The sequence below is a fragment of the Hypomesus transpacificus genome, chromosome 4, assembly GCF_021917145.1.
Source record: "Hypomesus transpacificus isolate Combined female chromosome 4, fHypTra1, whole genome shotgun sequence".
NCBI classification, from domain to species: Eukaryota; Metazoa; Chordata; class Actinopteri; order Osmeriformes; family Osmeridae; genus Hypomesus; species Hypomesus transpacificus.
The window spans coordinates 4,060,999-4,087,094 of NC_061063.1; the positions used below are offsets into that span (position 1 = coordinate 4,060,999).

Genomic DNA, 26,096 nt, shown 5'->3' on the forward strand with positions numbered 1-26,096 from the left:
AACGCCTCTTTATACTCAATCAATATTTGAGATCAGATGAAATATGTGTGTCAGTGTGTGAATGTTGTTTCGTCTTCCAGGCTTGATTCCTATGGTAATCAGTACCCTGGCCAAGGAGCTCCCCCTGGTGGACCCTACCCCAATCAGCAGCCAGGAATGTATCCACAGCAACAACCGGTGAGAACATTTTGTCCATTGCTTGCTGTCTACACGCCACTTCTGAATAGGCCCGGCGAACAGTAATGACCACAAAGCACATGTTATACATTCTCCTCGGTATGATCTTCATCAAAAAAGTGAGCTGGCTTACTTGCAAGGTTATTTTGTGTGATTTGATGGTTATTGTGATGTGGACTGGTCTGTTGGAATGACCCGTGTGTTTGGCTGTGTGTCTCCAGAACTACAAGCGGCCTGTGGACGGGGGCTACGGCCCTCCTGCCAAGCGCCACGAGGGGGAGATGTACAACGTCCCCTTCAGCGCTCAGCAGCAGCAGGGCCCCCAGCCCGCGGGCCCCCAGGGCCAACAGGACATGTACAACCAGTACAACGCCTACCCAGGGGGGGAGCGGAGGCCCCCCGGCCCCCAGGGCCAGTTCTCCTTCCCCTTCGGCCGGGAGCGGGGGCCGGCCTCCGGAGGACCCAACTCCCAGTCCCCCATGCCTCCCCAGATGATGGGCAGCCCCATGCAGGGCCCCATGTGGCAGGGCCGCAACGAGATGGGCTACCCCAACTATCCCAACCGTCAAGGGCCTCCGGTGCCGGGCCAGGGCCCCGGCTACCACGGCATGAACCGCTCCGAGGAGATGATGCCGGCCGACCAGCGCATGAACCACGAGGGCCAGTGGCCTGGCCACGTCAACCCGAGGCAGCCCCCCTACGGGCCGGGGGGCTCGGGGCCGCCCATGTCCAGACCCCTGCAGTCCAACTACCAGTCCTCCCAGAACCACATTCCCCAGGTGTCCAGCCCGGCGCCCATGCCCCGGCCCATGGAGAGCAGGACGTCGCCCAGCAAGTCGCCCTACATGCACTCGGGCATCAAGATGCTGAAAGCCGCACCCCCCGTGCCCGCCTCGCACATCGGCCAGGCCCCCGTGCAGCCCCCGCTCATCAGGCGGGACGTGGCCTTCCCCCCGGGCTCCGTGGAGGCCTCCCAGCCCCTCCTCAAGCCCCGCAGGAGGCTCACCATGAAAGAGATCGGTACGAGTCGCTCTCCATTTCACCTCATTACTTACTTACTTCATTCGGAAGTCAAATGCTGTAATACATTTGAAAAAGGTACACATAGAAGTTCAGAGGTGTTCCTGACGGAGAACTCTGCAGGCGAATGCACTCATGTTATTTCACACTGTCGTTGTCCGTCCGTCCCCCCCCCCCCTCAGGCACACCAGAAGCTTGGCGAGTGATGATGTCCCTAAAATCAGGCTTACTAGCTGAAAGCACTTGGGCCTTGGACACGATAAACATTCTGCTGTATGACGACAACAGCATCTCCACTTTCAACCTCTGTCAGGTAGGTCACGCCGGCCACGACCCGAATCTCGACACAAACGGTACCCGGAAGGTTCTCCAAGAAGATGGTTCTTGTTACTGAGATTCATGTCACGAAATATGCTCACCAACGCATTGACGGGACACATGGACGGCAATCTCTAAACAGTTTTTTTTCTGTTGCAGCTTCCTGGTTTCCTGGAGCTGGTGGTGGAGTACTTCCGACGCTGCCTCATCGAGATCTTCGACATCCTGAAGGAGTACGAGGTGGGCGACCCCGGCCAGCGGACCCTCATCGACCCCAGCGCCGCAGACGAAGACAGCTCCGACGAGGAGGGTCCTGAACAGGAAGCGGAAGGCATGGAGGAAGGCGAGGACGAGGAGGAGGAGGAGGAGGAGGAAGACGAGAAGAGCAGCATGGACATCTCATCGCAGGTCCACGTCAAGCAGGAGAAGGAGGAGAGCTCGCAGAAGGACAAGCCCACGCAGGAGGAGGAGGAAGGGCGGGAAGGTGCGTCTTCGTCCTCCGCGGAGCCCGGCTCGGTCCCGGACCCCAGCCCGCCTCAGGACAAGCCCAAGCAGGCCAGCAAGTTCGACAAGCTCCCCATCAAGGTGGTCCGGAAGAAAGACCTCTTCCCGGGGGGGCGCTCCACCAAGTTCGGCAGGCGGCAGAGCTTTGACAGCGGCCTGGTCCACTGGAGCATCGGCGGGGGCGACACCACGGAGCACATCCAGACCCACTTCGAGAGGCGGTCGGACCTCGCCAAGCAGCGGAAACGAACGCCGGCCGCCGCCAAGGCCAGGAAGAAGAGCGCGGCGCCCGAGGCGCCGACGACGGCCGAGTGCCCGGAGAAAGCCGAGCAGGAGGAGGAGGAGGAGGCGTCGGCGTCCCAGCGGCCCCAGTCCTCCGCTTCCCGACGCTCCCCCGCGGAGAAAGAGAAGGGCGCCCCCCCGCCGGCGCCTGCCGGCGCCCCCGTCACCGCCACCATCGACGACGTCCTGTCGGCCCGGCCGGGCTCCGTGACGGAGGAGGCGGTGCGCGGCGGCGCCGAGGAGCGCAAGGAGAACGGCAAGTTCCTGTTCAGCATCAACCCGGCGCTGCAGAGCCGGCGCAACGTCAAGATCCTGGAGGACGAGCCGCACAGCAAGGACGACACGCCCCTCAGCACGCTGGCCGACTGGCAGGACGCGCTCGCCCGCCGCTGCGTCTGCGTCTCCAACATCGTCCGGAGCCTCTCCTTCATCCCCGGCAACGACCTGGAGATGTCCAAGCACCCGGGCCTGCTGCTGCTGCTGGGACGCCTGGTGCTGCTCCGCCACAGGCACCCCGAGCGCAAGCAGGCCCCCGTCACCTACGAGAAGGAGGAGGAGGAGGACGAGGGCGTGAGCTGCGAGCGGGACGAGTGGTGGTGGGACTGCCTGGAGGTGCTGCGGGAGAACTGCCTCGTCACCCTGGCCAACATCTCGGGCCAGCTCGACCTCTCCGTCTACCCGGAGAGCATCTGCCTGCCGCTGCTGGACGGCCTGCTCCACTGGGCCGTCTGCCCCTCGGCCGAGGCCCTGGACCCCTTCCCCTCCCTGGGGCCTCACAGGGCGCTGTCCCCCCAGAGACTGGTCCTCGAGACCCTCAGCAAGCTCAGCATCCAGGACAACAACGTCGACCTCATTCTGGCCACGCCGCCCTTCAGCCGCCTGGAGAAGCTGTACGGCTCGCTGGTGCGCCTCGTTGGGGAGCGCAAGGTGGCCGTGTGCCGGGAGATGGCGGTGGTGCTGCTGGCCAACCTGGCCCAGGGCGACAGCCTGGCGGCCCGCGCCATTGCCGTGCAGAAGGGCAGCGTGGGGAACCTGCTGGGCTTCCTGGAGGACAGCCTGGCGGCCACTCAGTACCAGCAGAGCCAGAGCTCCCTGCTGCACATGCAGGGCGCGGCCCACTTTGAGCCCACCAGCGTGGACATGATGCGGCGGGCGGCCCGGGCCCTGCACGCCCTGGCCAAGGTGGAGGAGAACCACTCAGAGTTCACGCTGTACGAGTCGCGGCTCCTGGACATCTCCGTGTCGCCCCTCATGAACTCGCTGGTGTCCCACGTGATCTGTGACGTACTGTTTCTGATCGGCCAGTCATGACAGCCGGGGGCTCTCGGCTCCGCCTCCTTCCGTTCCCTTCCCCCCTTTCTTTTGTTTGTGTGTCTGTTGCGTGTGCGTGGAGAGAACTAAGAGCAAAACTGACTGTCCTTTTTTTAATTTATGCAAAAATCACCTCGGATTCCACTGTCTGCCCTTTCTACCCCCCCCCCCCCCCCCCCCCTGCTTCTCACTAAAGAAGGAATTTCATGAAGTAGCTGTGGATTTCAAAAAGCCTGGAAAAGAAAAAAAGATCAACTAACCCAGACGGGGAGGAGTAGATTGGGCCCCTGGCCTAGGAGAGAGAGTGTGTTCTGCCCTGCGGAAAGGACTTTTTTAATGAAAAGGAAAAATCGACACAAAAAAGAAAAACAAAAAACTGTAACCAAAGTTGCTGTCTCGTTTACAGTGAGTTTGGGGGATATATGTGCCCAGGTCCTCCCTTGGGGTTTGCAGGGGGGTAGGGCATGGGGAAAACGATATTTTGGTTCATGTTTGGAGGCTAAATAGACTCATGGACTCTGGTGTGGTATAATTGCTGTAACTTGGATGCTATATACTCAGCCCCACAGGTACCAGGTTATCGGCTGTGAACAGACATCTGTTATGGGAGGCCTGTGCAGTAGATTGTAGGACTTTTTTCTGTACTGTACACCTTAAGAAAACTGTAAACATACTGTAATAATACTGTTTCACACTGAGATACGCTGGCTTGGCAGCAAACTGTAGTTTTTAAAACCGATTTTAGTTAATGTTGAGAGAGAAAAAAGGCTTTCCCCCCAAAGTATCGTGAACCTACAACACCCCGACCTCTTCTCTTTGTCCCTTGATTGTACGACTTGACCCTTATAAAAGAAGTCACGTCTTAGGACTGGTCCTCAACTCTAGATGCAGTCCAAGCTGCAGTGTATATATGATGTTGTACATTACACTCTTTTTCTCTCTTTCTCTCTCTCTCTCTCTTGCTCTCTCTCTCACCTTCTGTTGCTCTTCACCATTTTTAATCTTTGATGAATTAAAGGTTACACTCAAGTGAAATTCCCTACATCAAGTATGCCATGTGATTACTTACCCCCCCTCTCCTCCTCTGGCGCCCCCCCCCCTCTCCTCCTCTGGCGCCCCCCCCTGGTGCCCCCCCGCCCCTGCCCGTCTCTTGCTACAGGGGTGAGCAGCTGCTGTCCCTTGCGACCCCACCTGACCTCTCCACACAGATCAAGTTTCAGTTTGTCTACAGTACAGGTGTAGAGAATAGAACATCACAAAATTATGTCTGCGGTTCCATTTGAGCTCCTTCAAACAACAAATCTAGACCCTTATGAAGAAACCGTTTGAATTTCTTTTTTCCAGTGATATGGATTCTGCATATTTGTATTTCAGACAATGTAGCTAAAAACTTGATGTAAATTCCTCTTTTTTCCTTTTTTTTGGCTTAATGAATATCATTTATTCAGTATGAAATCTTTATACTATATGTTCCACGTGTTAAGAATAAATGTACATTAAATCTTCGTAAGACGTTTGTGATGGTTTTATTCATTTTATCATTTGGTGATGATTGTATATAAATTGTCTGTACTTTCAATTGCCACAAAAAAAACATGGATATGTGCATATTATTCTGCATAGTGTAATATTAGAAATCCTTTGCTCATCAAAAGGGCAGGAAATGTTTTCACCATAGTAAGACTTTGTACAATAGTTTAACTACTACATTCTCAGAATGCAGTAGATGACATGACTAATGTCCTCGAGTCAGGGACAACATTATCTATGATTGGCAACTAAAGGACTTCAGTAAAGTCTGAAATTAAGGTTGTTGGGGTGTGGAAGGGTTACACAAATTAGTATCATAACTCACTGTCACATGAAACTATATTCTGATGACGTTTCCGCCATTTATTGTTCCATGCCACAGCCACGTGGGCTACGGATGATCCAGTGTATCTCACCTATCTAACTGTAATTCCAGTTATCTGTGTGTTCGTGAGTTTGTGTCTTGATCACGATATCCGCCGGGGGCGTGGTATTAAATTAAAATGGTCTTGCTCAGGACCAAAGGACGTGCAGGACCGCTGTTGGATGACCGGTTCACACTGGGAAAAAATAGGCCTAAAAATGTACACGCGTTGCATCACGTTCAATTTACTCAAAAACACTGCCTCTGAGCGCACCGCTTTCATTTGAAACGACACACTCCAATTAAATTAACACCGATTGTACTAACCAACTACCAACATCTTGAATCACCTACTGCATCGTTGTACTAGTAGTATTTACAGACGATGTAACTTAGGGCCTACAATGACTGCATGGGAAAGATATTTGTATAAGGTGAAAAAGATGTTTACTTCTTAATATGTTCAAGAGGAGAAGAGTATAAAGTTTATAAACACAACTCATGGCTGTTGAATGGGCAATAAAAGCAACAAAATAAATTGGTGCCCAACATATTGTCTTTTAGCGCCCTCTAGCGAGTATTCAGAGGCAGTTTTTATTACGTAGGTTGGTAGAGATTAGGTTACGTTCCCTTCATTATGACGCACTATACTAATGATTGAAATCCAAAATTAGATTTTTATATTTCTCTTCATGAACTAACCCAGAACACATATGTAAGATGTAAAAGCAGTAGAACTATGATTATGATTTAGCTTTTATCAATCATTCGACTGATCAACATGGATCATACGGTAAGTTTGTAAAATTGTTTTGTAAAAACACAGAAAATGTGGGACTTGTTTAAGGATAAAAGTATCAGAATTGAAAGAAATTATTTGATAATGTCATTGGGGGGGCTGTCATGCTAAGAATAATTGAAGCTGTTAATTCATGAATTAAGACAGGGACGTTTGGTTTTTATATCTTGTTGGCGATTAAATTAATTCCAGGATGATGGTGAGCCGAGCAGCATTCATCCGTTGGACCTGTCTGTCCGAGGAAAGATAGCTGTTGTTGCTGGTGTGTCAAACGTCTATCACACCACACGTCTCGGCGAGAGGGTAATGAATAACAAAAAGCATAAAGCCTTTGTCCAGGAATATGGTTTTGGGAATGTGTGTGAATTATTTGACTCAAAAAGGGACTGATGGGGCAACGGGGGTTTTATTTTTATACCAGTTGATTCAGCCCAAGAGTCACTTTGACCTCACTGATCCCAACGGACACCTGCTGAACTCAGAATACAGCAGTTTGCACGATCCTTATTTACGAAATTACCTCAACCGGAAAGACATCCACCAAAAACTAATTGCTGGACGGTTCATCACCAAGGATGATAAAGTGAGCTCTAATCGTTTTGGATTTATTTTGTAAATTATTCTCTGATTTTCCTCGTGGCCAGTTCATGTCCTAACTGCTTGCCCCCCCCCCCCTTCCCTTCCCCCATTCTACTTTTCCCTTCAGGTAATATGTACCCTTCGGGAGCTCAACAGGTACAAGGAACACTTAACAGATGTTGATTTGGACTGGTGCCGCAGATTCAGGGCAGAGCAGGTGAGCCTAACCTGACTGCTTACAATCCATATGTTGCCAATGGATAAACTCCATTATCATCAGAGGAACAAGGATCAATTGCATTTTCTTTATTTTCCCTTACAGAAGGGGTTTGTGCAGAGGTTTTTCACCCTACAGCAACAGGGGATGATTGCCCCCACGGTGACCATGTCTGATGTCACCGAGTGGCTGCTGCAGAGAGGGCGAAACATCTTCATGATGAGGAAGGCCAACCGGTTGAGGTCAGTCAGGGAACCCCCCCTAGACTGGACCTCTGATATGGGCACTGTGGTATGAACAATTGAATAATCTATGAGAAACATGTTTCAGGTTATCTTCTGCTCGTGAGGTAGAGTCAGACAGATTGTTTCCAAAGCTGCCAAGCATTGCTCCGAGTAGCAACATGGTATGCCTAGCCTGCAGCTCAGGCGCCACCTACAGGTCTGAGATAGTAAGTAACACAGAAATTGCCCTCATAGTTCCAACATCTCGTAAGATTTTCTTTTTGTAGGATGGTTAATACAGGTGCGGTTGAGTGTAGTTGTACCCTTATTGCCTCATCATCCTAGGTGTGCCGCCAGATTCTGGAGGAAATCACCAGGGAAGTCAGGAGAGAGATGAGGCTGAAGTCTAAGGGGGCTGTTGACCAGAGGGCGCGAGAAAAGAAGGTACTGAATGTGTCCCATTTTTCTTCAGTTTGTTTCATCGTCAACCATGTCTTTTTTTTTGGGGGGGGGGGGGGGTGAAAAAAAGATACAGTTCTTGGATTTATTTTGCTGTTGTTTCTCGACTTAGAAAAAAGACCGTTATGAATTTAGGAGGTACCTCAAAGCGCAGAGGAAACGGCTTGAGTGTGAGGCTGTTGAGAATGCTACTTCATGTGCACAAAACATGACATTGGATCCAACAATTACACAAGGTGATGGCTTCCCTTAGATAGAGGCTCAGAGCAGGCAACACATTAGTCTAGTTAGCTTTCTGTGTGAAAGTGACAACAATGTTTTGGTTGTTTCATCAGTGGATAGAACTGCCTCAGCTAACCCACGTTCCTTTGAGTTTAAACCCTGGCCTTCATACACAGATCCTGGTTGTGGTGTAAAGACAGTGAGTGCATCTATTTCTTCTGGATCTACAGTATTGTATGATACACAACACTATGCTTAGTGAAGTTATATTTTCATTGTAGGAACTATCATCTTTGTGTCAAAACCTGGTCGTGGCAGTGACAAAGAGATCCATTGTTTCTGCACACAGCCCTCAATCATGTAAGTCAGACTTTTATCTGTCCATCAGATCGATTGAATTAAACTCAGTTAAAAATGGTAGTTGTTTCACGTAAACAAGTATTTTGTACGAATGCAAATTCTCCTTAGTTGATGAGGGACGTACTAGTAATGCCTCATCTGTACTCGGAACCTGTGGGAGTTTGATTGAGGATTCTGACTCCTTCCAGTCCATCTCCTGGCAGTTGTCTGAAATGTAAGTCTACAGGCCGAAGGATATTTCATACACCTTACTTCTATGTAAAAATGTAACGTTTTATTTGTTGTTTCAGAATAAAAATGCATTGGAAAGGCTATGCATATCTTTGTAGTAAATTACTCATGTTCTTTTCTGCAGACAACAGACACTACTGGAGGAACATTTCAAGGGAACTGTGAGTTTGGTCTTATTTTGCGTCGTCGTAGCTTCGCAGCCATTCGACTATGATCTAGATCCATCATTTAGGTCAAATGTTGCAAGGACATTGTTTATTGAAACCTTGACAACACAAACCTGTCGTTTCCCACCCACGCAGATCACCTCAGAAGAGCTGCAGATGATCATGAGGGATGTGGTTGTCACAGTGGTGGAGGAGGTGAACAGCATCCTCATCCCAGCCATTATGGCCTTTGAGTCCGAGCGCCTGATGTCCCGCTCCAGTGACACGCCAACCACCACCCGGAGCACTCTGTCGTCCTCGGAGTACTACCGGCCTTTCAGTGGTAGCCTGAGCTCCTCCACTCCACAGAGACTAATAGGCAGCGCCGCCCTCCCTGTCCCCGAGGAAAACCGCAACGCGACTTCCCTTGAGAAGCCGGAGATCCCGCTCTCGCCTTTGATGAGCTCTGAAAACGAGCCGCCCCCAGTTTCATGCACTTTGCCTTTGGAATCTTCCCGGGCGAGCTTGCTTGTGAAAGTAGAGGGCCTGTTACAGGATGTAATCAAAGCAACCGTGAATCAGGGAGACAGGAAGGATGAAAGTAAGAGCAACAACCTTAATATGGAAGAAAGGGGAGAGGTAGAATCCAGAAGTGTTGAGGCTGCATCGAGAGGAATAAAAAAGGACATTCCATTAGAGGATTTATACCAGGTTGCTGCATCATCTGAGAGAGCCATTGGGGATATAATTCCCAAGGTGGAGGCATATGGAGTGGACACTTCTGTGGATGCACTCTCTGACACCAAGGAAGAAGACGTTGCCTCAGTAGAGGACAGGAAAGAAGTTATGGCAGCACAGGAAGTGAACACTTCTGTCTATGTACTGCCTGACACCAAGGAGAAGAAAGAGAAGACTGTTGCAGATTGTAAGACTAAGCACAAACAAGAGGCTAAAGCAGAGGGGAGTTTGGATACAGAAGCCAAACTTACTGAGGCATTGGAAGTAAATCCACTGGATAAGGAAGCTACGATAGAAATGAACATACATGAGCCTTCTGTCACCGCTGAGAGAGAATTCCGGAGTGATTTGATCACCCAGGCTGAACTGAGCTCCTGCACTGCAGGAGGCCTCGAGTTTCAGCTGGATGAAGAGGATGGAGGGAAGCCTCATAAAGGCCAGTTCAAAAGCTTGGCAAGGATCATGACATTATCTTCTGACCAGGTGGATGAAATCCTGGAGAAGGTCATAGATGTTTTGATTGAGGAGAGGCATGTAGTCCTCTTTCCAGAGGACAGCCCAGCTAATTCACCTAGCTTGACAACCACCTCCCCAGAGTCTAGGCCTGTCAGTGGCCCCCTCTGCTGTGTGTCTGTGGGTCCAGAGCCCCATCTCCAGGGCCCAGGCGAAGACTTTGACCCCCCTGGAAAGCTTCTCGGAGGTCGCTCTGGCTCCCTGTTTCTTGACCCACAGCTGAGTCAAGAGAAGGTCTCCTATGCGGAGATACTGCCATACGCTAACAGAATAATTAATGTTCTCGTGCATGAAATACATAATGACAATAACCTTTGTGAACCCGTGGGTGGTCTAAAGGAAAACACATTGTTGCGGAGGAATGTGATGCTCCCTAGTGTCCACTCAGCACGCTCCAAGGAGTCAGTGTCTGAGATCCCCGTGCTTCGCGTCTTGAAGAAGGCCGACCTGAGGTCACTCTTAGCAGCCAATCCAAATTCAATCAGAGTGACCCTGTGGATCCTGCAGACCATTCAGAGACGACATGGATGGATGGGACATGAGAACATCAGTGGCAAACAACCAATGGAGAGCCGTCTCCTCTGTGAGGTCATCCAGATCCTTGTGGGTAAGATCAGACAAAAGTATGCAGCGACTTTAACAACTGGAGATCCGATGGCACCGACCCAAACAGATGTCCTCAGGGCCAATAGCAGCTGTGTGAATCCCCATGACAGCTTCAAGGTGAAGTTGCAGGAGGCCACAGTTGGTCCCATAAGTGCAATCCTTGAAAACTTGTCCGCCGACATTGTCAGGCCTACGTCGGGCCTTGTCGGAAATAACAAGTGGTCCCCTAACACCAGCACCAAGAGTGTCTCCTTGACTAACATGCGAAGCCGTACCTTGACCTCAGCTGTAGCCACTGATATCAGTTCTAGTGTTGTTCAGAAGCTTGCCGAGGCCTCGGGGAGCAGTAATACGAACATCTCTATGACCAATCTGCGCCACTTTGTCAGAGCCATGTCAATCGACAGTACCAAGCCTTTGCAGGAGGCGCCGCAAGAGGCGAGGATTGATCAGGCTTATAAGGAGGTCCTAGAAATGGTGGTGAGCAAGCTGAGGACTTTCGTCACTCAAGGTCAGTCACACAAGCCAAGACAGCACCTGGCAGAGACGATGGCTGAGAGCTGTCTGGAGGTTGAATGCGGCATCCTTCAGATCCTTCAGACACTCAGTAATAATCAAACAGCAGTGGATGATGGTGACAAGCAGGCTGTTGAACATCTGGCCACTGCTTTATCCAACGCCATGTTCAAGCACTCACGTGAAGCTTGTAGTCCTCAAGAGAAAGTTAAGCACGCACGACCAAATCCAACAGCTCAAGTCACCAGCTCCTTCAACTCTTGCTTGTCTGTTACTGATTCTATCACTGAGACTGTTACTGCAGACATACCAATAGAGCGGTCCCAAACAAATAGCTTGAAGGCAAGCCCACCCCAAAAAACAAAGGATGTTTACCTTCCTAAAATCAGCGAAAGGGACATAGCCAAAGTGTCAGGTTTGGGGCTGAAAAATCTACGTGTGAATAGAGTACCTCTGACTCCCAACGCTGACCCTGAGGTCACATTTACAGGGAAAGGTCAAACCAGCGATGCTAACACCAGAGGCCCGCTGAAGGCAAGATTATCAAAGTCCTCTTTGAATCTTTTACAAATGACTGTGGAAACGTTTGCACGCAAGCTGATGAGTGAACGTGTGGTCTTGCCTGGAGTGACTACTACTTCTCAGCTAGTGACTAAAGAGTGCCCAGAACATATCATCAAACGGGATCAACTGATGGACACACTGTGTGAGTTGATTCCTAGAAAGTTCCCTTAATTAGAAGAGAAAAAAATCCATGACATTGCATCTGAATTAACGATGGTGTGGTAAGTTCATAGATGTACACTTATATATCAGTTAATTGAACCCTTTGAGTTTCCACAGATTCTAAAACGAAGGTGCCAACTCCCCCTTCTCGGCCCCCCGCTACCAGCAGCCAGAGAGTTCCCCACCAACAGGAAGATTACCTGGAGAGCAGGAAGAAAGTTCCTCCCCTCAGTCCTCTTCAGCCTGCCAAACGGGTGGCTAGCTCCATGGCGTTTGATGTACCCAGAAGCAGCAGGAAGACCACCCCCCCTGTAATGAGCAGTGACAGTCCCCTCAGAGAGCCACTTACGTTTTGTTCCAGGTCCACTGCTACCCTCTCCAACACATCTCAGCTCACAAAGGAACTCATGCACGACTTGATGCACAGGCTGTTAATGGAGGATTCTCCTGACGCCAGCTGCGCCAGCAAGATCTCTTCGCTGTAGAAAACCTTTTAAAAGCAAAAATAAGCTAATGTTAACTGTTTGGTTTATGTGAATGTATTTGCACAATGAAGGGGAAATTATATTGTGAGACTTCTGATTGACACGCTTATTACATTCTTCTTCTTGGAGTGTTGCCGGAGGATAAGATAAGTAGGGAGTCCAATGTGCCACACTCCCGCAACTGTATCAAATTATTTTAATCAGCCTTTGCTGACTGTATGACACCTAGAACGCATTCTGAGTCACAATTTCTGTCCTGGATAATAAGGACATTTTAGAAACTGTATCAGCAGCTAATCTACCAGAGAAACAATTATTTCTTAACAAATCACCAGGAAGCTGTGTATTTTCCAATAACTGTTGGACAATGCGTTTAATGTTCGCATTTAACATGACATGTCAAAGATGACTGGGAAGTAGAGGATTTGCACTTTAAAGTGTGCTCCACTGAGATGCATCAACGTCACTATTTATCAGCAAATCACCGTACAGTTAATACTAGCAAACACATCAAGCTAACATTGCTGGAGGATGATCTGGACAAGGCAGCAGTAGCTTTATGAGTTAGTTAGGTCTGTTAAATGAGCAAAAAGTTCAGTTTAGCATTTGTTTGACGCTTGGAACTCTCCGTTGCGATTACATTGAGAGCAGAACGGTTGTTTTCCCTAGCTTTAATATGAGTTAGGTCAGTTAGTCAGACCGAGATGCAATTGAAAGTACGTGAACGCCAACGTCAAGTCACATACATTGTTATTTGTAACACGGAAAATCGGCGTAAATATAAATTATATAAAACTGAATCACATCGGCAACCAGTCTTTCTGCCACAACGAATCGAACGCTTCTGACGCTTCACTGGAACATCTGAAGCTAACTAGCCTAGCCTAGCTAATTGAGCCACAAATCTACAGAACCGGAAAACACAAAGAAGACCATACTTTTATAACCTGGTATGATTAACCTTTTATAGTAATTAAGAGCACCAACGCTAACAAGCTGCTAGCGCATATCTTTATTGTCGGCTTGATAGCTACTAATTGGCTAGACAAGCGAGACAAAATCTCGGCTTTAGGTCGTGAATCACTTTATGCCAGCTACTTCAAGCTAGCTAACGCTACTGTAACCTGCTACCAGCCATGTATAGTTGACAGGATCGAGAAAACTTTAGTACTGTAGCAATTTACTAGGCAGAAATGTTGTACCAAGAACAAATATTTTCTTGATGGCATGCCCCAGCAAAGTTATAATAATGATAATTAGTGTGATAAGACAAATGTCATCGACATATTTTGGTCATAAACGTGTCATTGTAGGGGGGTATGCTAGGATAGCTAGCCAGCTAACTACTAGCCAGTTTCTGTCCTTGTAGCTAGCCACAGGCAATGCAATACAATGTAGCTAGCTGATCCGGCTTCTAGCTGGAGCTGTCAAACAATAGACAGTTGCACGACTTGCTCAGCTACTGTTGACGTCCGCATCTGGAAGGACATCACTTGACTTTCTATACTGTATGTCGCAAACCATGAAAAATTGCGAATATCAGCAAATCGACCCACAGGCACTCTCAACCCCAGCACCAACACCGCTTCCACCAGTCGCTTCTGACAATGTCAAGAAAAACGTTAAGAGAGCTAAGAGGAAATGGGAAGTGTTTCCAGGCAAGAATCGCTTTTACTGCGATGGACGGATCATGTTGGCCCGCCAGAGTGGGGTCTTGCCCCTCACCCTGGGTCTTATACTAGTGACAAGTGGATTATTCTTCATATTCGAGTAAGTCATCACTTTAACATTTGGGAGAATAGTCATACTAAAATTGCCTTTCTTTAGCTCATCTTTTTTTTTTACCAGTTTCAGAGTAGTGAAATATGTGCTGCATCTCCAGGGAGATAAAGAGGTGATTAGAATATAAAAAGTTGATTAAGACTCAAAACTGGGTGACTGTAAATCACGGCTGGTGTTTCAAATTTAGCATGTCAGAGAGTTTGGTATAGACAGACTCTCAGTTAATGGAACATTGTAATGTAGCCTGATGGTAACTGTCACTACAGAGCACTGCAATCAATCTTGTTCTCGTTTTGGTTGAATGGCCACTTCTCACAGTTGCCCCTTCTTGGTGAAGCACCTGACCAGCTTCATCCCTGTGATTGGAGGAGTGCTTTTTGTCTTTGTGGTCATCACCCTGCTGCAGACCAGCTTCACTGACCCAGGCATCCTTCCCAGGGCCACACCTGAGGAGGCCGCAGACATAGAGAAGCAGATTGGTGAGATCACGGAAAGTACAGGCCATGATTGTGCACTTGCACACACTTATCACCTCACAGCAATGTATGTTGTTTGCTTACTTTTTCGCAGAAATTCAAGCATCACTTCAGAACTTTTTTCACTGTAAAAGTCGGAAGTGATTTTAATCATACATTTTCATTCTTTATTCATCTCCAGTTGAGTTTGCATGTCTACCCCCCTGAAAGAAAACCATTAGCCTAATTGGAGCACAAATGATTCAACAGAATACATTGCAGGCTGCTTTTAAAACTCCCTCAACCCCTTATTGAGGGAACCGTAGCAGAGATGGTACTCTTTGAACTGCTATGGCTCTGCTTGTTGCTCAGTGTGAGTTTGCCCCCAGGCTTGCCCACTGCCATTTAATTGTGTGAAAATTTAAAGGACATTCTGCCCTAATTACCGTTGACAACACCGATATAATGGCTTGCACATAGCCTAGTTCAGCTCTTTCTGGAAAACAGCACATGGTTGTTGCTAGGTTTATTGGTGGTGCTAGTCATCAAAGATGAAAGCAAAGTTCTTCAATCAGTTGTCAGTAACCGGGGACATTTTTGGTCTTGTGACTGGTCTGCCATTGGACGCTGAATATAAATGTTGCTATCTGGAGGGTGCTTTTTCATTTGGCCATTTAACTGTAATTTTGTGGAAACACAGATTATTAAACTCTCATTTGTGCCTTGGCTGTGAGCCTGTATTGCCATAACCAAGTGTTCCTTTGAAGGAAGAAGTATGCTTTTACACATACAGATTATTTATTTCCTTGTGACTCCAGGTCTAAACGGAATAAGAACACGACGGGAGGGGTGAATTGATATCATGTAACATGTCCCTCTTCCTGGAAGAAACCTCTCCATCTCACCTCTAGTATCTCGTCTCTCCTCTCTCCTCTCTCTCTCTCCCTCTGTAGATACCACCACCGGCTCCACCACCTACCGTCCTCCACCACGCACCAAGGAGATCTGCATCAACCAGCAGGCGGTGAAGCTCAAGTACTGCTTCACCTGCAAGATGTTCCGGCCTCCTCGCACCTCCCACTGCAGCCTGTGTGACAACTGTGTGGGTGAGCTGGAGACACAGGGGGGGGGGGGGGGGTTGGCACCTGACCTTTACACACTCAATAATTTAGGTCTGCCACCGCCTGCTTGGCACAGATTACACTTTTTTTATAAGCTTTAATAGGATGCGTTTAATGAGTTATTTGCCGTTATGTAAAGGCCGGGGTCTTTTAATGAGTTAATCTTTTACTGCGCTCCCTAGCTGTATTCTGTATTCTGTATGTTATTCTCAACAAACATCCCAGACAGATTTTGATATCATTAACGTAGTTATAATTGTACCCTTTAATTGGATTATGCATGGTTGGTTTTGTTGAAAATACTTTTGAAATTGACTGTTCTTTGTACTTAATTCTAGTGATCTCATTATTGTCAGTGATGTGTCCATTTTTTTAGGGGGAATTTTCTTATGTTTTGGGATGTCGATTTTGTGGATGTTGTTGGAGCTGGCTGTTAGCTCAGACCCATGGCCACTCAAACACCTACATATTAGGGATCCGCTCCCTGTCAGCGGTTGGTGAACTAAACAACCCTCCCTCCCGCTCCCTCTTCAACCACTGCTCTTCTCTCCCAGAGCGCTTCGATCACCACTGCCCCTGGGTGGGGAACTGTGTGGGGAAACGCAACTATCGCTTCTTCTACACCTTCATCGTCTCCCTGGCCTTTCTGACCGCCTTCATCTTCGGCTGTGTGACCACACACCTAGCTCTGCGTATGTGCCGCCACACCCGCACCCTACCCCTGGTTTTTCACCACATCACCGTAACGGCAACTTACCGGAACAGACACCAGTCACTGCATTTGCTAGTATTGCCCAATGCTTTTTCTACTACCCTTTTCCAGTAAAATGTTTTGCATTGGCCATTTTGTTTTTGTTGGTTCTTCCTTCAGGGTCCCAAGGTGGGAAAGGCTTGATCTTTGCTCTTCAGGAGAGCCCAGCCAGATATCCTTTAATGTTTCGGACTCAGCCCACGTATAGCCTGGCATCATCATTCCTAAACTGTCATTTAAGCGTCCGGTTTGAAAGACATTAATTAAGCTCCTGATTGTGTGTACTCCATTGTCCTTAACACCTTCCTGCACTGCAGTGGAGCTGGTGATTTGCTTCTTTTCGGTTTGGTCCATTTTGGGGCTCTCGGGCTTCCATACCTACCTGGTGGCTTCCAACCTTACCACCAATGAAGATGTGAGTACTGGCAACAAGTGTGTAGCACTCTCGATGTATCACAGGAAATATGTTCAACTCCTGTAGTCCCACTAACGTTCCCTTCAAAACGTCTGTTCCAGATCAAAGGCTCGTGGTCGGGGAAGAGTGGAGCGGAAGACACAAGCAATCCGTACAGCTCCAACAACATCTTCAAAAACTGCTGTTCTGTGCTTTGTGGGCCTATGCCACCCAGGTTAGGCCTATCGCCGTGGACTCCTCCTGTGTTTTCTCAATGCGTCTTCTGTCTATCCAGCTTACCAGTCAGGAAACCTCCACCTGTTAGGTCACACACACACACACACACAGATACACAACTCTCCATTTCTCATACATCCCCCTGTGTTTCCTCCTCTCTGTTCCATCACTCTGTGTCGCCGCAGTTTGATTGACAGGAGAGGCTTCCTGCCTGCGGAGGAGGAGTCGTCCCTGGCGGGGCCCGTGCAGGTGGCGCTGCCCGTCCTGGCGGCTAAGAAGGAGATCAACGTGGTATGAGGATGCTCCCCGGCTGGCATGTCTCTGGCAGGAACGGTCCTCCTCTCTTCCTGCACCCCAACCGCTTGACCGGAACCCCCCCACCCACCCCCCAATTGCCTGCTCCAACCCTACCTGCCGCCCCCTCCGTTTGTTTATTGTATTGCAGGATAATGAACACCTCAAGTGAACTCATATTGCCAAGCCCTTTCACGTTACCACGATAGCGTCAACTTATTGCCAAGCCGTTTCACGTTATCAAGACAGCGCCAACGCCTTACGATATCTATGCTTTCAGGTTCACCTTTGAACCGCCTGTTACACTGGACGTAGTATTACCCAAGTTTTTTCTCATGAGAAGTCGGTTGAATTCAAAATGAGAGATTTGTGTTAGTTGGGCCCGACTCTCCAACGGCAGTTTCCTGTCATGATTATTCATCGTGTGTTTGCCCGTGGTTGCAGCAGGCCTTGCCAGCTTCCTTGTTCCTTAATTATACAGTAAAACAATATGTTGCTTTCTCAGACTGGAAAGAGGTAGCGAAACTGGCCAGGGAGGGAGTAACCCAACTGTCGGTTTCCCTTTAATCACGATAGGGACCGACTGCAGCTGAAAGCTTTCATTTGAGACTTGACTTTGTTTAAAAACAGTTTGAAAGGGAACACGTGATGCTGACTGGTTCCGACAGGTCGAATTTTACAGTTTCACGTTATGTTTCTACAAGTGCCTCTTAGTTTTTTAGGAGCCAGCTCAGGATGTGATCATCTAGTGTAAGTGTAGGAGTGTAAATGTCCCTAGTCTTGCAGTTTCACATCCTCTTCATCCCCCCCCCCCCCCCCGCACACAGCTGCAAATGAACGGTACGTGTATCTGTCTGTGTGTGAGAAGGGGGGAGAAGGACTACTGTTTACCAAACCCAGATTCATTGACTGAGAGCATCTGTGTGGGGGTAATTAGTGACACAGGGGACACATCCAGACCTCTGCCGATCCTGTTTACTGTCGCTGAGCCCTGTGACAGCAGCCAACAGCTAGCCCACTCTGTTTACACCCCAGTATTTACCGCCGTGTTTATTAGAAGTCGTAAGACTGTCACGGCTGTTTGAGTTTCGGTTCTTTTTGTTGTTGTTGCACTGTCCAAATGCTGTATCCCCAAGAGAAACCATAGAGGGTCTGTGGTTTCAGGATACTGTTGCTGCTGTACATGGGTGTGATCATTGATTATTATTAAGTCTGGACTTGGAGACCGCGTTTCTAAGTATCTAAAAGTGGTGCTCTGATTCTATTCAGTTGGTCAACTGGAAGGGGGGAAAAAAGAGCAAGGGGAATTATGTTTTGTTATTTAAATGATGTCCAGTGCCTTGGAAGTGTCCAGTTTTTTGTGCCTTTCCTCAGTGTCGTCCTGTCCAGTGTTTGCAGTCTGGTGTTAATTGTCTGAAGTCCGTCATTCAGACTTAACTGTCATCATGTTGTTCCTGGAGTGATCAGTTATGTGTGTGTACCATGCGTGACACAACGTTGTGGCTCCTGGATTTCACAGCCTCCACCCTTTCATCAGTCTGTCATCTTCCTCTTCTGTTCCCTTGTGCCTTTTTCATGAGTCGTACAGTTTGTCATCGTTTACTGTCATCGTCCATGTTTACGTACATACATTTAGACATATTTGTGTCCATCTGAATGTTCTTGGATATTGGACATATTATGGTAAATAAACAGATCATTTTGATACCATCCTGATTAGATTCATGCATGCGTTCATTTTTTCATTTCTGCTCATTCTTCTTTCTTGGTCATGTTGGGTTTGTCCTGTTCAAATGATTTCAGACAGACTCAAAACTGAATTGAGTTCCAACACTATGCCCAAACAAATACATACAGACTCATTGTACCAAACCATTCAGTGCAATAGATGACACTGTAGATCTCCACAGCATCACACCAACCACTGTTCTGTCTCTGCTCTGCATGCATGTCCTACCCCTGCCATTAGGAGGAGAATTGTTGGGACTTTGCTCAGTCCTGCACTGGATGATGGATGTGAGCCAGTTTAGTGGAGACAGGGCAGCACTAGAGGTTGGTAACCCCCCCTCTTCCCATCAGGGAGTGTGGGTCGAGTGCAGTGGGCTGTGTGGCTGGCCCTGCTGACTAATGCTTGCTGGCCTGCATGCATGCCTGCCTGCCTGTCTGCCTGCCGGGCTGCTTGGCTGTCCTTTATGTCATCATGCCTGGTTTCATCTTCACTGCTGACTCATGTGCCGGAAAGGGCTTTCCCAGGCTATTAGTCTGTGGTGCCGTAAAATGTGTGTCGAATGTCTCTGTTTTGATTGTACTTATTTTGTCATTGGTCCCCCCACAAACAGATTGCCATGGCTCAGATTGATAGCAGTCACGCTCTTCATTCTAATAGTGTGATAGCTGAGAAGGATTGAACCAGCCCATTATTACATTTCTCCTCAAGGGAGGATGCATGAATATTTGACAGGGAGAGTTGTACCACAGAGGAAAATGCAAACACGTACAAATTCCACTCCAAAGGCATTACGAATAATCTCTCAAACGCTCGCTGACAGCAAGGCCTTCTTTACATAACAGACTAAGAGCAGCTCAGCTTGACCGTGGAAGATGCAATAAAGGCTCCACAGTTTTTTCAAATCTTTTTTTGTTTGTGTAAATATTGGTGTAAATGATTCAAATTTGCCTGTTAGGTATTTTTTATTTATTTTTCTCCTGGGTCACATCAATGTCATCATTAGTGTTGCCCTCACTAATACTACTGACCTATGCATGCCCCCTCATGCTAAGCTACTGTCTTGCCCCGATCTCTTCCTGCCCGGGAGATATTGTGATAACAGAGCCTCTTTCTTTTCAGCCAGCAGCTTCTTTCTGCTTCTTACATTGACTTTTCACCTCTTCCCCACCTTTGCTTTTAACATGTTGACTTGTTTTCCCACCTTTCTCTGTTATCTCTATCTCTCCCTCTCTTTGTCTCCACCCTGCAGTGCACACAGGGAACTAAAGGATTGTTGGAAACGGCCACGCGCTCCCCGCTCCTCTCTACCCCGTGTCCCCAAGGCAAGCCCCAGAACACCCCGGTCGGTCTAGACGGCACCCCTGCTGAGAGCTCTGACCATTTGGCAGAGAACCCCCTGAGCTGTGGGACTCGCAACGCCACCACCAGCCCCCTGCCAAACAAGTCCCTCCGTCAGGCCAAGAGCCGGTCGAAGCGCGGCAGCAAACAGGCGGCGCTTCACATCCCTAACCCTGCATACAACGTCCCCAGCCCCCCGGCCTCCCCAGACCTGGGCCCCGGCTCCAGTTTCGCCCCGCGGGCAAGCTTCGCCTCAGATCACTGACTTGCCATCGCATCTCCCAGAGTGCACCTGTCCAGCTCACGTCCGAAGCCCTGCATGCTGTTCTACAGTCACACTATGGATGCTAGTACGTGAATTCCCTTTTAAGTCTACGGAAAGCTCCTGGAAAGAGGTTATAGAAGCCTTGAAGAGGAAGTCACCGGGGCCTTGCCTCCAGGACAGGCTGAAGAAATCTGTGTAAAACCATGGAAGGACAGTCTTCCTGATACCTCCTAGCCAGGGGGCTATTCAATGCTTCATCTTGCATGTTACTGTCTAGCAGTAGGGGGCACTAGCTGCAGCTGTTGGTAATGTATGTAGGCCATCAAACAAACTGCCCTTTGTTTACTGTGAAAAGCACAAAGAGATTGAATCTGTACATTCACATTCATTTTTCAGCCAAGCCACAAAATATACTATTTTTCAAGCACCTCATTGAAATCCAAGTGATTAAAAACAAACGGTAATACTGTTTTATTGGATGCAGAAGGAATGACAGCTCCTGACTTGTTTGACTCCTAAGAAGCAAGCTCTTAGAAGGGCCAAATCTCATTACGTGTATGCAACCTATATGCCTATACCCAGGGTCTGTGTTCTGTGTGTGTGTCAATATTTCTCTCCAAGAGATCCTCACCACAACATGGCACGATACTTTACCATGTACGTTTCTCGAGTCAAGTAGAGGAAAAAGAGACTCTTTTGTTGCAGAGCTCTATCCATCTCGCCAAAATATAAATATCGATATTTTCTGTCCTCTACTTTGGCTGGCAGTGTTTTGAAATCTGCTCGTTTGTAGCTCTGTGGTTTGGAGCTGTGGAACAGTATTGTGAAATGCATGTCCTTGCTCATGCCATGTGGAAATAGCCCTGCTTGTGTCGTCACTAACAGTCCAGGCTGATCTAAGGGGGGGATCCCGAGACTAAGGTTTCTGATTGAGTATGGATAGATGAGGTTACAGGAGGCTGCGCCTAGGCTGATTCCAAGAGCAGCAATACTTTACCAATTGCCCTCTTGACCTTTCTGTGCTATTAGTGCGGTTTGACAAATCTGACATGGTGTTGTTTGATGTAAAAGGTACTCTGTTCAAGCTAATGGAAATGGGGAGAAAGACACCTTTTGGTCTCAGGTGGACAGCAGTGTAGTAGATTTGGGTTCTCATATGCAAGTTAAATGTGATGTTTCATGTTTAGCCACATTGTGACTCCTTGCAATAGTTGCACAGAAAATGCACTGAAATGACACTGACCACGACCATACTGTTTTGTATGTGCTCAGAATCGTCACTTTGTCTTCACTAATACCAGTGTTCACCTCCAGTAGACTCAAAAGTAGTGAATGATTGTCCATAAACTATTTTGTAATTCAAGGGTGATTCTCTCACCCTCAGATCCTAACGAGAGAAAAACAATGCATTTTGGATTGAATCTGTGTTGAACTGTATTGTGATGATGTTGAGCTTTCTTAGACTTTGCCTGGTTATTTCAGCCAATTTCCCTTATCTCTCGACATGGTCTGAAATAAAAAATACAAAAAACAGATTTACCTGAAAGTCTTTTTTCAACACTTTGCTGTTGATGGTGTGTATGTTACATCTCTGACCACCAGATGGCGATCAGGACCACAAAAAGAAGTGAGCTGCTGGCAGCACACGAGTGACAAAGCGAAGACGTTCAGTTCCTTAATGGTCGTGCAAGGTTCTTTTATCCTCTCTTCTCTTCAACTCTTCTGGGATTTATTTAGACTGTGTTAAGTTACTGCTTGAGAACCGCTAAATGGAAATGGCTTAAATGAGATTGCTGATACGATCACAGTTTGCTTAATCGTATATTATGTTTGTGCTTGAAAAGGACTTGAACCCTTAAGAACTAGACCCAGAATAGTTTTAACCATCATGAGGGTTACAGCTTGAAATGCAAGGAATGTGAAAATGCTTCGCAATAAAACAAAAAGGAGCTTATATCCCTGTTGTCTTTCCCTCAGGTTGGTTACAGGTTCTTGCAAGCCTAATAGCAGTTTAGGTTCCCGACTGTCTGGTGTTGTGGATAAGATAGAGCATATGCTGTGTGTTTGATGGGACAAGGCTCTACCCTCTCTCCTGGAACACACACACACACACACACACACACACACACACACACACACACACACACAGGAATGTCAGGAGTAGCAAGGTTGCCCAAAGCAGTCCCAGTCTTGACTTCTTTAATGAGTTCCTTGAAAAGAACAAGTTTTATGGATAGCTGTGCGTCGGATGGCCCTGCTCTGTGTGTCACTATGGCATGGAAACACACAGCAGTTGCCAGGGAGATCCCCATTGTCCTGCAGCTGTTGAGAGGAGCCTTTTTCTGTGTGTTAGGCTGTGGGTCACAACATTTCATCACAAATTACTCTAGATGATAACCTGTCATACTGAGCCAAAACAAGTAAGTACTGTAAGCATTTAGACCTCTGTAAATGGATTTCTTCAACTCCAAAAGGTAACGCAACTTCAAATGAATGTCTCGCTGAAGAGTATTACACGCAGTTAGGAAAAGTGCCACCCTATGCCTGGATTGTGTAAGAGCGCTGTCACCTGTGTTTGTGTGCACGTGTGTGTTTGACAAAGACAAAGTGTGAGTGGGTGTCTGATCCATCAGGTTTGTTAGCCTCCAATAGATCTTATCTGGCTCATTGACATCACACATGAGTCCATCTCTCACCATGATTAAAAAGAAGAATCAACAACCTGGGTTTATTAAAAGACCTCAACCTTGATAAATAACATTTGATTAGATGAAATCTGCCAAACTCAAAAATACGATTTGCTCCATCTGTGTGTCTTTTAAGTGGTTAATGGAATGGAACTAGTGGTGTTTTTGTTCCTGTCATTAAGAACAGTGCTGAGTTATTAAAAGTGGATTGAGTGGGACTCAGATTGAAGGAGCAACAGATAAGTATCATCTGTTTATGTTTATATGCAGTGCATGATTTATGAGTGTGTATTTACTTTACTTTTAATGGATGTTTTACTATGCTGTTCATTAGCCAGTTTGTTATTGACATATTCATTGCTTTACGGGACAGGCCAAGTCAGACACACACCATGGGGAATTACTTTAGTCAGCCCTGTCACATGTCCAGTCCACACAAATGTTGGAGGGCTCCCAATGTTTTTAGAAAGTTCCAGTCTCTTCCTTTCCCCAACCTCACACACTGTGGATACTCTGCCACGAATTACACAGAATCAAATTTCCCCTCCTTCCCTCACCCTGGTCCTCTGAATTTGAAACAGATAAGTGGTTGGTTTTCGTGTCGCTTTCTCCTCCTCTGGCAAATATTTAGTTGCCATCTGTCTGACAGTTTGCAGATGGAAAATATGATGGAGTGCTTGGAGAGACTGGGTTAGTCTAGCGTAGGGTAAGAAGAGATATCAACCGGTAGCAAGAACCAGAAAGAGTGAAAGAAAGAGAGAGAGAAGAGAAAGAGAGATAAAGTGAAATAGAACGAGAGAAAAATAACTGCCTGTTAGTTATACCTAGAAGATCTAAGTAGGTGACCAGAAACCTGTCTTTGTCCTCTAGGCTAAATTCATGAAACTAGAAGAGCGAGCACATTTTCAAAATGTTCATTTTGACTGCACTACTTGATGGACTCATCTAATAATGCACCAGATTGAGAGATGTTTCTGGTCTGACACAACAACTGATTTTGCCTCCTGTTCTTTTTTCTTTAGCAACCTCTTGACAATTACTGTGCCAGAAATCTCTGTGTCAGGCATTCTGTTGAGTGCCCAGAGGTGAGGTTGGGGTCCTGGTTGTCCCCATGTCTGACGCCCTCTCATGCACCATAACAAACCCCCCTTCTGCCTCCTGCACTGTGTGGGGTCTGGGTACATGAAGTACCCGGAGGACCAGCATGAACAGGAATATACTGTATGTAGGATTCCTGTCATCAAATCTCATATCAGTCAGTTAAAATCTCATAGACTGTTTACACTCATTTTGACAGGTAGGCCCTTGCCCTAGGGGAAGACTAAGTGATTAGTAACCGTCTGTAATTATATACATGACTTAATATCTTTAAACATCACCATATTTTATGGTGCACCACCTCACCCTCAGAATTGAATTTGAAGTTCATGAAAAAAATGTATATGAAGCACTTTTTAGACTGCAACTTTGGTTTTGGTGAGGTTACAGCAATAGTTGTTTTCTCACTGGGTTATTTTAACTCAGACATCACGGCTCATTGAGAGAATTACAGTCTGAAACTCTCCTCAGTTTCCTGTCCTGTTTTTCTGGTCAGGACAGGGATTCTCTGAAAACGTTTGCTGAACCTCTTGATAATAACACTCAGCCACACTTCTTAACACATTAAGTACGTTTTCTGTGTTTACAGTATTTAAAATGATTGGTTGTGTGGATGCCGGTGTGTACATTGTGTTGCCATGTGGAGATGATGAATGGATAAACACACAAGGCCTTTCAAACCCCCTGTAAGCTGCTTCCCTGCTGATGCCAGACCCCCCCTGAAAGACCTAATGACAAAATCATTTTCCAAACACACGCCAGCACACAATGGTGCTTTATGTTGACATGCAATGGTTACAAAGCAGAAGACCACTGTGGTGCTGCCAACCCTAGGTTGCCCAAATAAACGATTTAATGTTAATTTGGGGGTGTTTATTGCTTTTTCCACAGTTGATTATAGTAGACTATTATAGTTTAGTTGCACTAGATGCCAACACTCACTGTTTGGCATAGGTCTGAGAATGGGGAGATGTACTCACCCCATTTTAATCAGTTGCATATCACTTGAAATGTATGCTTTAGGTGCTTAAATGCATTGTGCTGGGTGTACAGTTGATCATTGACAAACCCAAATCGTTTAAGGTTTGTTTAGTGTCATAGCAAGAACCACAAACACAAGCCATTCGCCAAGGCATGACCGACAATACACTTTCTGAAAGATATCAGAAGCACCACAGTGATGGACTCCAAAAGCTGTATGTCAATCCCATGACATGTGCCTCCAAAAGCCATCAAACATCAAAGGCTGGCCTGCGAATGTATTTCTGTGCCCATAAAAGTGGATTTTGGACCAAGCACAAACAGTTTGACATCTGTGCTCAATCTTTTACCGCGGCGTGTAATGGGAATCCCAGGGGCCTTGGATCTCTGGCAGGGGAGAGGCTCAGCCAGGTAAGGGTATGTCTGTGAGGGGTGGAGGGGGTGGGCCTCAGGGAACCTAGCCAGACAACCAGGGGGGTGTCTGACCAGAGTATCCACAAGCTGAAGACAAATGACAGGTACAGGAGATCTATTGCCGACATAGAGAAAACAGTCTGCAAGCAAGCCGAGGAGGAACACATGGTTCACATGCTGTACTGACGGCCAGCTCATAAACCTTTGATAAGGCCGATATCCT

The 26,096-nt window shown here is 47.4% G+C and overlaps 2 protein-coding genes across 5 annotated transcripts in view; both read left to right on the forward strand.

The window, feature by feature from the left end:
* Positions 1 to 4,680, forward strand: part of arid1ab (AT rich interactive domain 1Ab (SWI-like)) — a 19,640-nt gene extending 14,960 nt beyond the window's left edge. The window contains exons 6-9 of the mRNA XM_047019684.1: positions 37 to 177; positions 399 to 1,197; positions 1,380 to 1,510; positions 1,675 to 4,680. Of these exons, the coding sequence (XP_046875640.1) occupies positions 37 to 177; positions 399 to 1,197; positions 1,380 to 1,510; positions 1,675 to 3,612 (3,009 nt within the window). The 3' untranslated portion in view covers positions 3,613 to 4,680. The remainder of the gene's footprint in view (positions 1 to 36; positions 178 to 398; positions 1,198 to 1,379; positions 1,511 to 1,674) is intronic.
* An 8,127-nt stretch (positions 4,681 to 12,807) lies between these two features.
* zdhhc18b (zinc finger DHHC-type palmitoyltransferase 18b) lies at positions 12,808 to 22,225 on the forward strand. Of its 4 annotated transcripts, none has more exons than XM_047019291.1 (10): positions 12,808 to 13,277; positions 13,886 to 14,097; positions 14,428 to 14,588; positions 15,518 to 15,670; positions 16,240 to 16,377; positions 16,557 to 16,608; positions 16,749 to 16,851; positions 16,953 to 17,065; positions 17,253 to 17,358; positions 20,340 to 22,223. In XM_047019291.1, the coding sequence occupies exons 2-10, from the start codon at positions 14,018 to 14,020 to the stop codon at positions 20,691 to 20,693; spliced, it is 1,260 nt and encodes a 419-aa protein (XP_046875247.1). In that variant the 5' UTR covers positions 12,808 to 13,277; positions 13,886 to 14,017; the 3' UTR covers positions 20,694 to 22,223. The 4 variants fall into 4 exon arrangements, with proteins under 4 accessions (XP_046875247.1, XP_046875246.1, XP_046875249.1 ...); XM_047019293.1 differs by adding an exon at positions 19,331 to 19,413 and having other exon boundaries at positions 12,810 to 14,097; positions 20,340 to 20,426; XM_047019290.1 differs by having other exon boundaries at positions 12,808 to 14,097.
* The last annotated feature ends 3,871 nt before the right edge of the window (positions 22,226 to 26,096 follow it).

Bases quoted from the DNA above. Each gene is read 5' to 3' on its own strand.
- zdhhc18b (XM_047019290.1), top strand. From the start codon at position 13,838: ATGTCGCAAACCATGAAAAATTGCGAATATCAGCAAATCGACCCACAG. The intron at 16,378-16,556 runs GTATGTGCCGCC...TTCTTCCTTCAG, and splicing joins GACCACACACCTAGCTCTGC to GGTCCCAAGGTGGGAAAGGC. The intron at 16,852-16,952 runs GTGAGTACTGGC...CGTCTGTTCCAG, and splicing joins ACCTTACCACCAATGAAGAT to ATCAAAGGCTCGTGGTCGGG.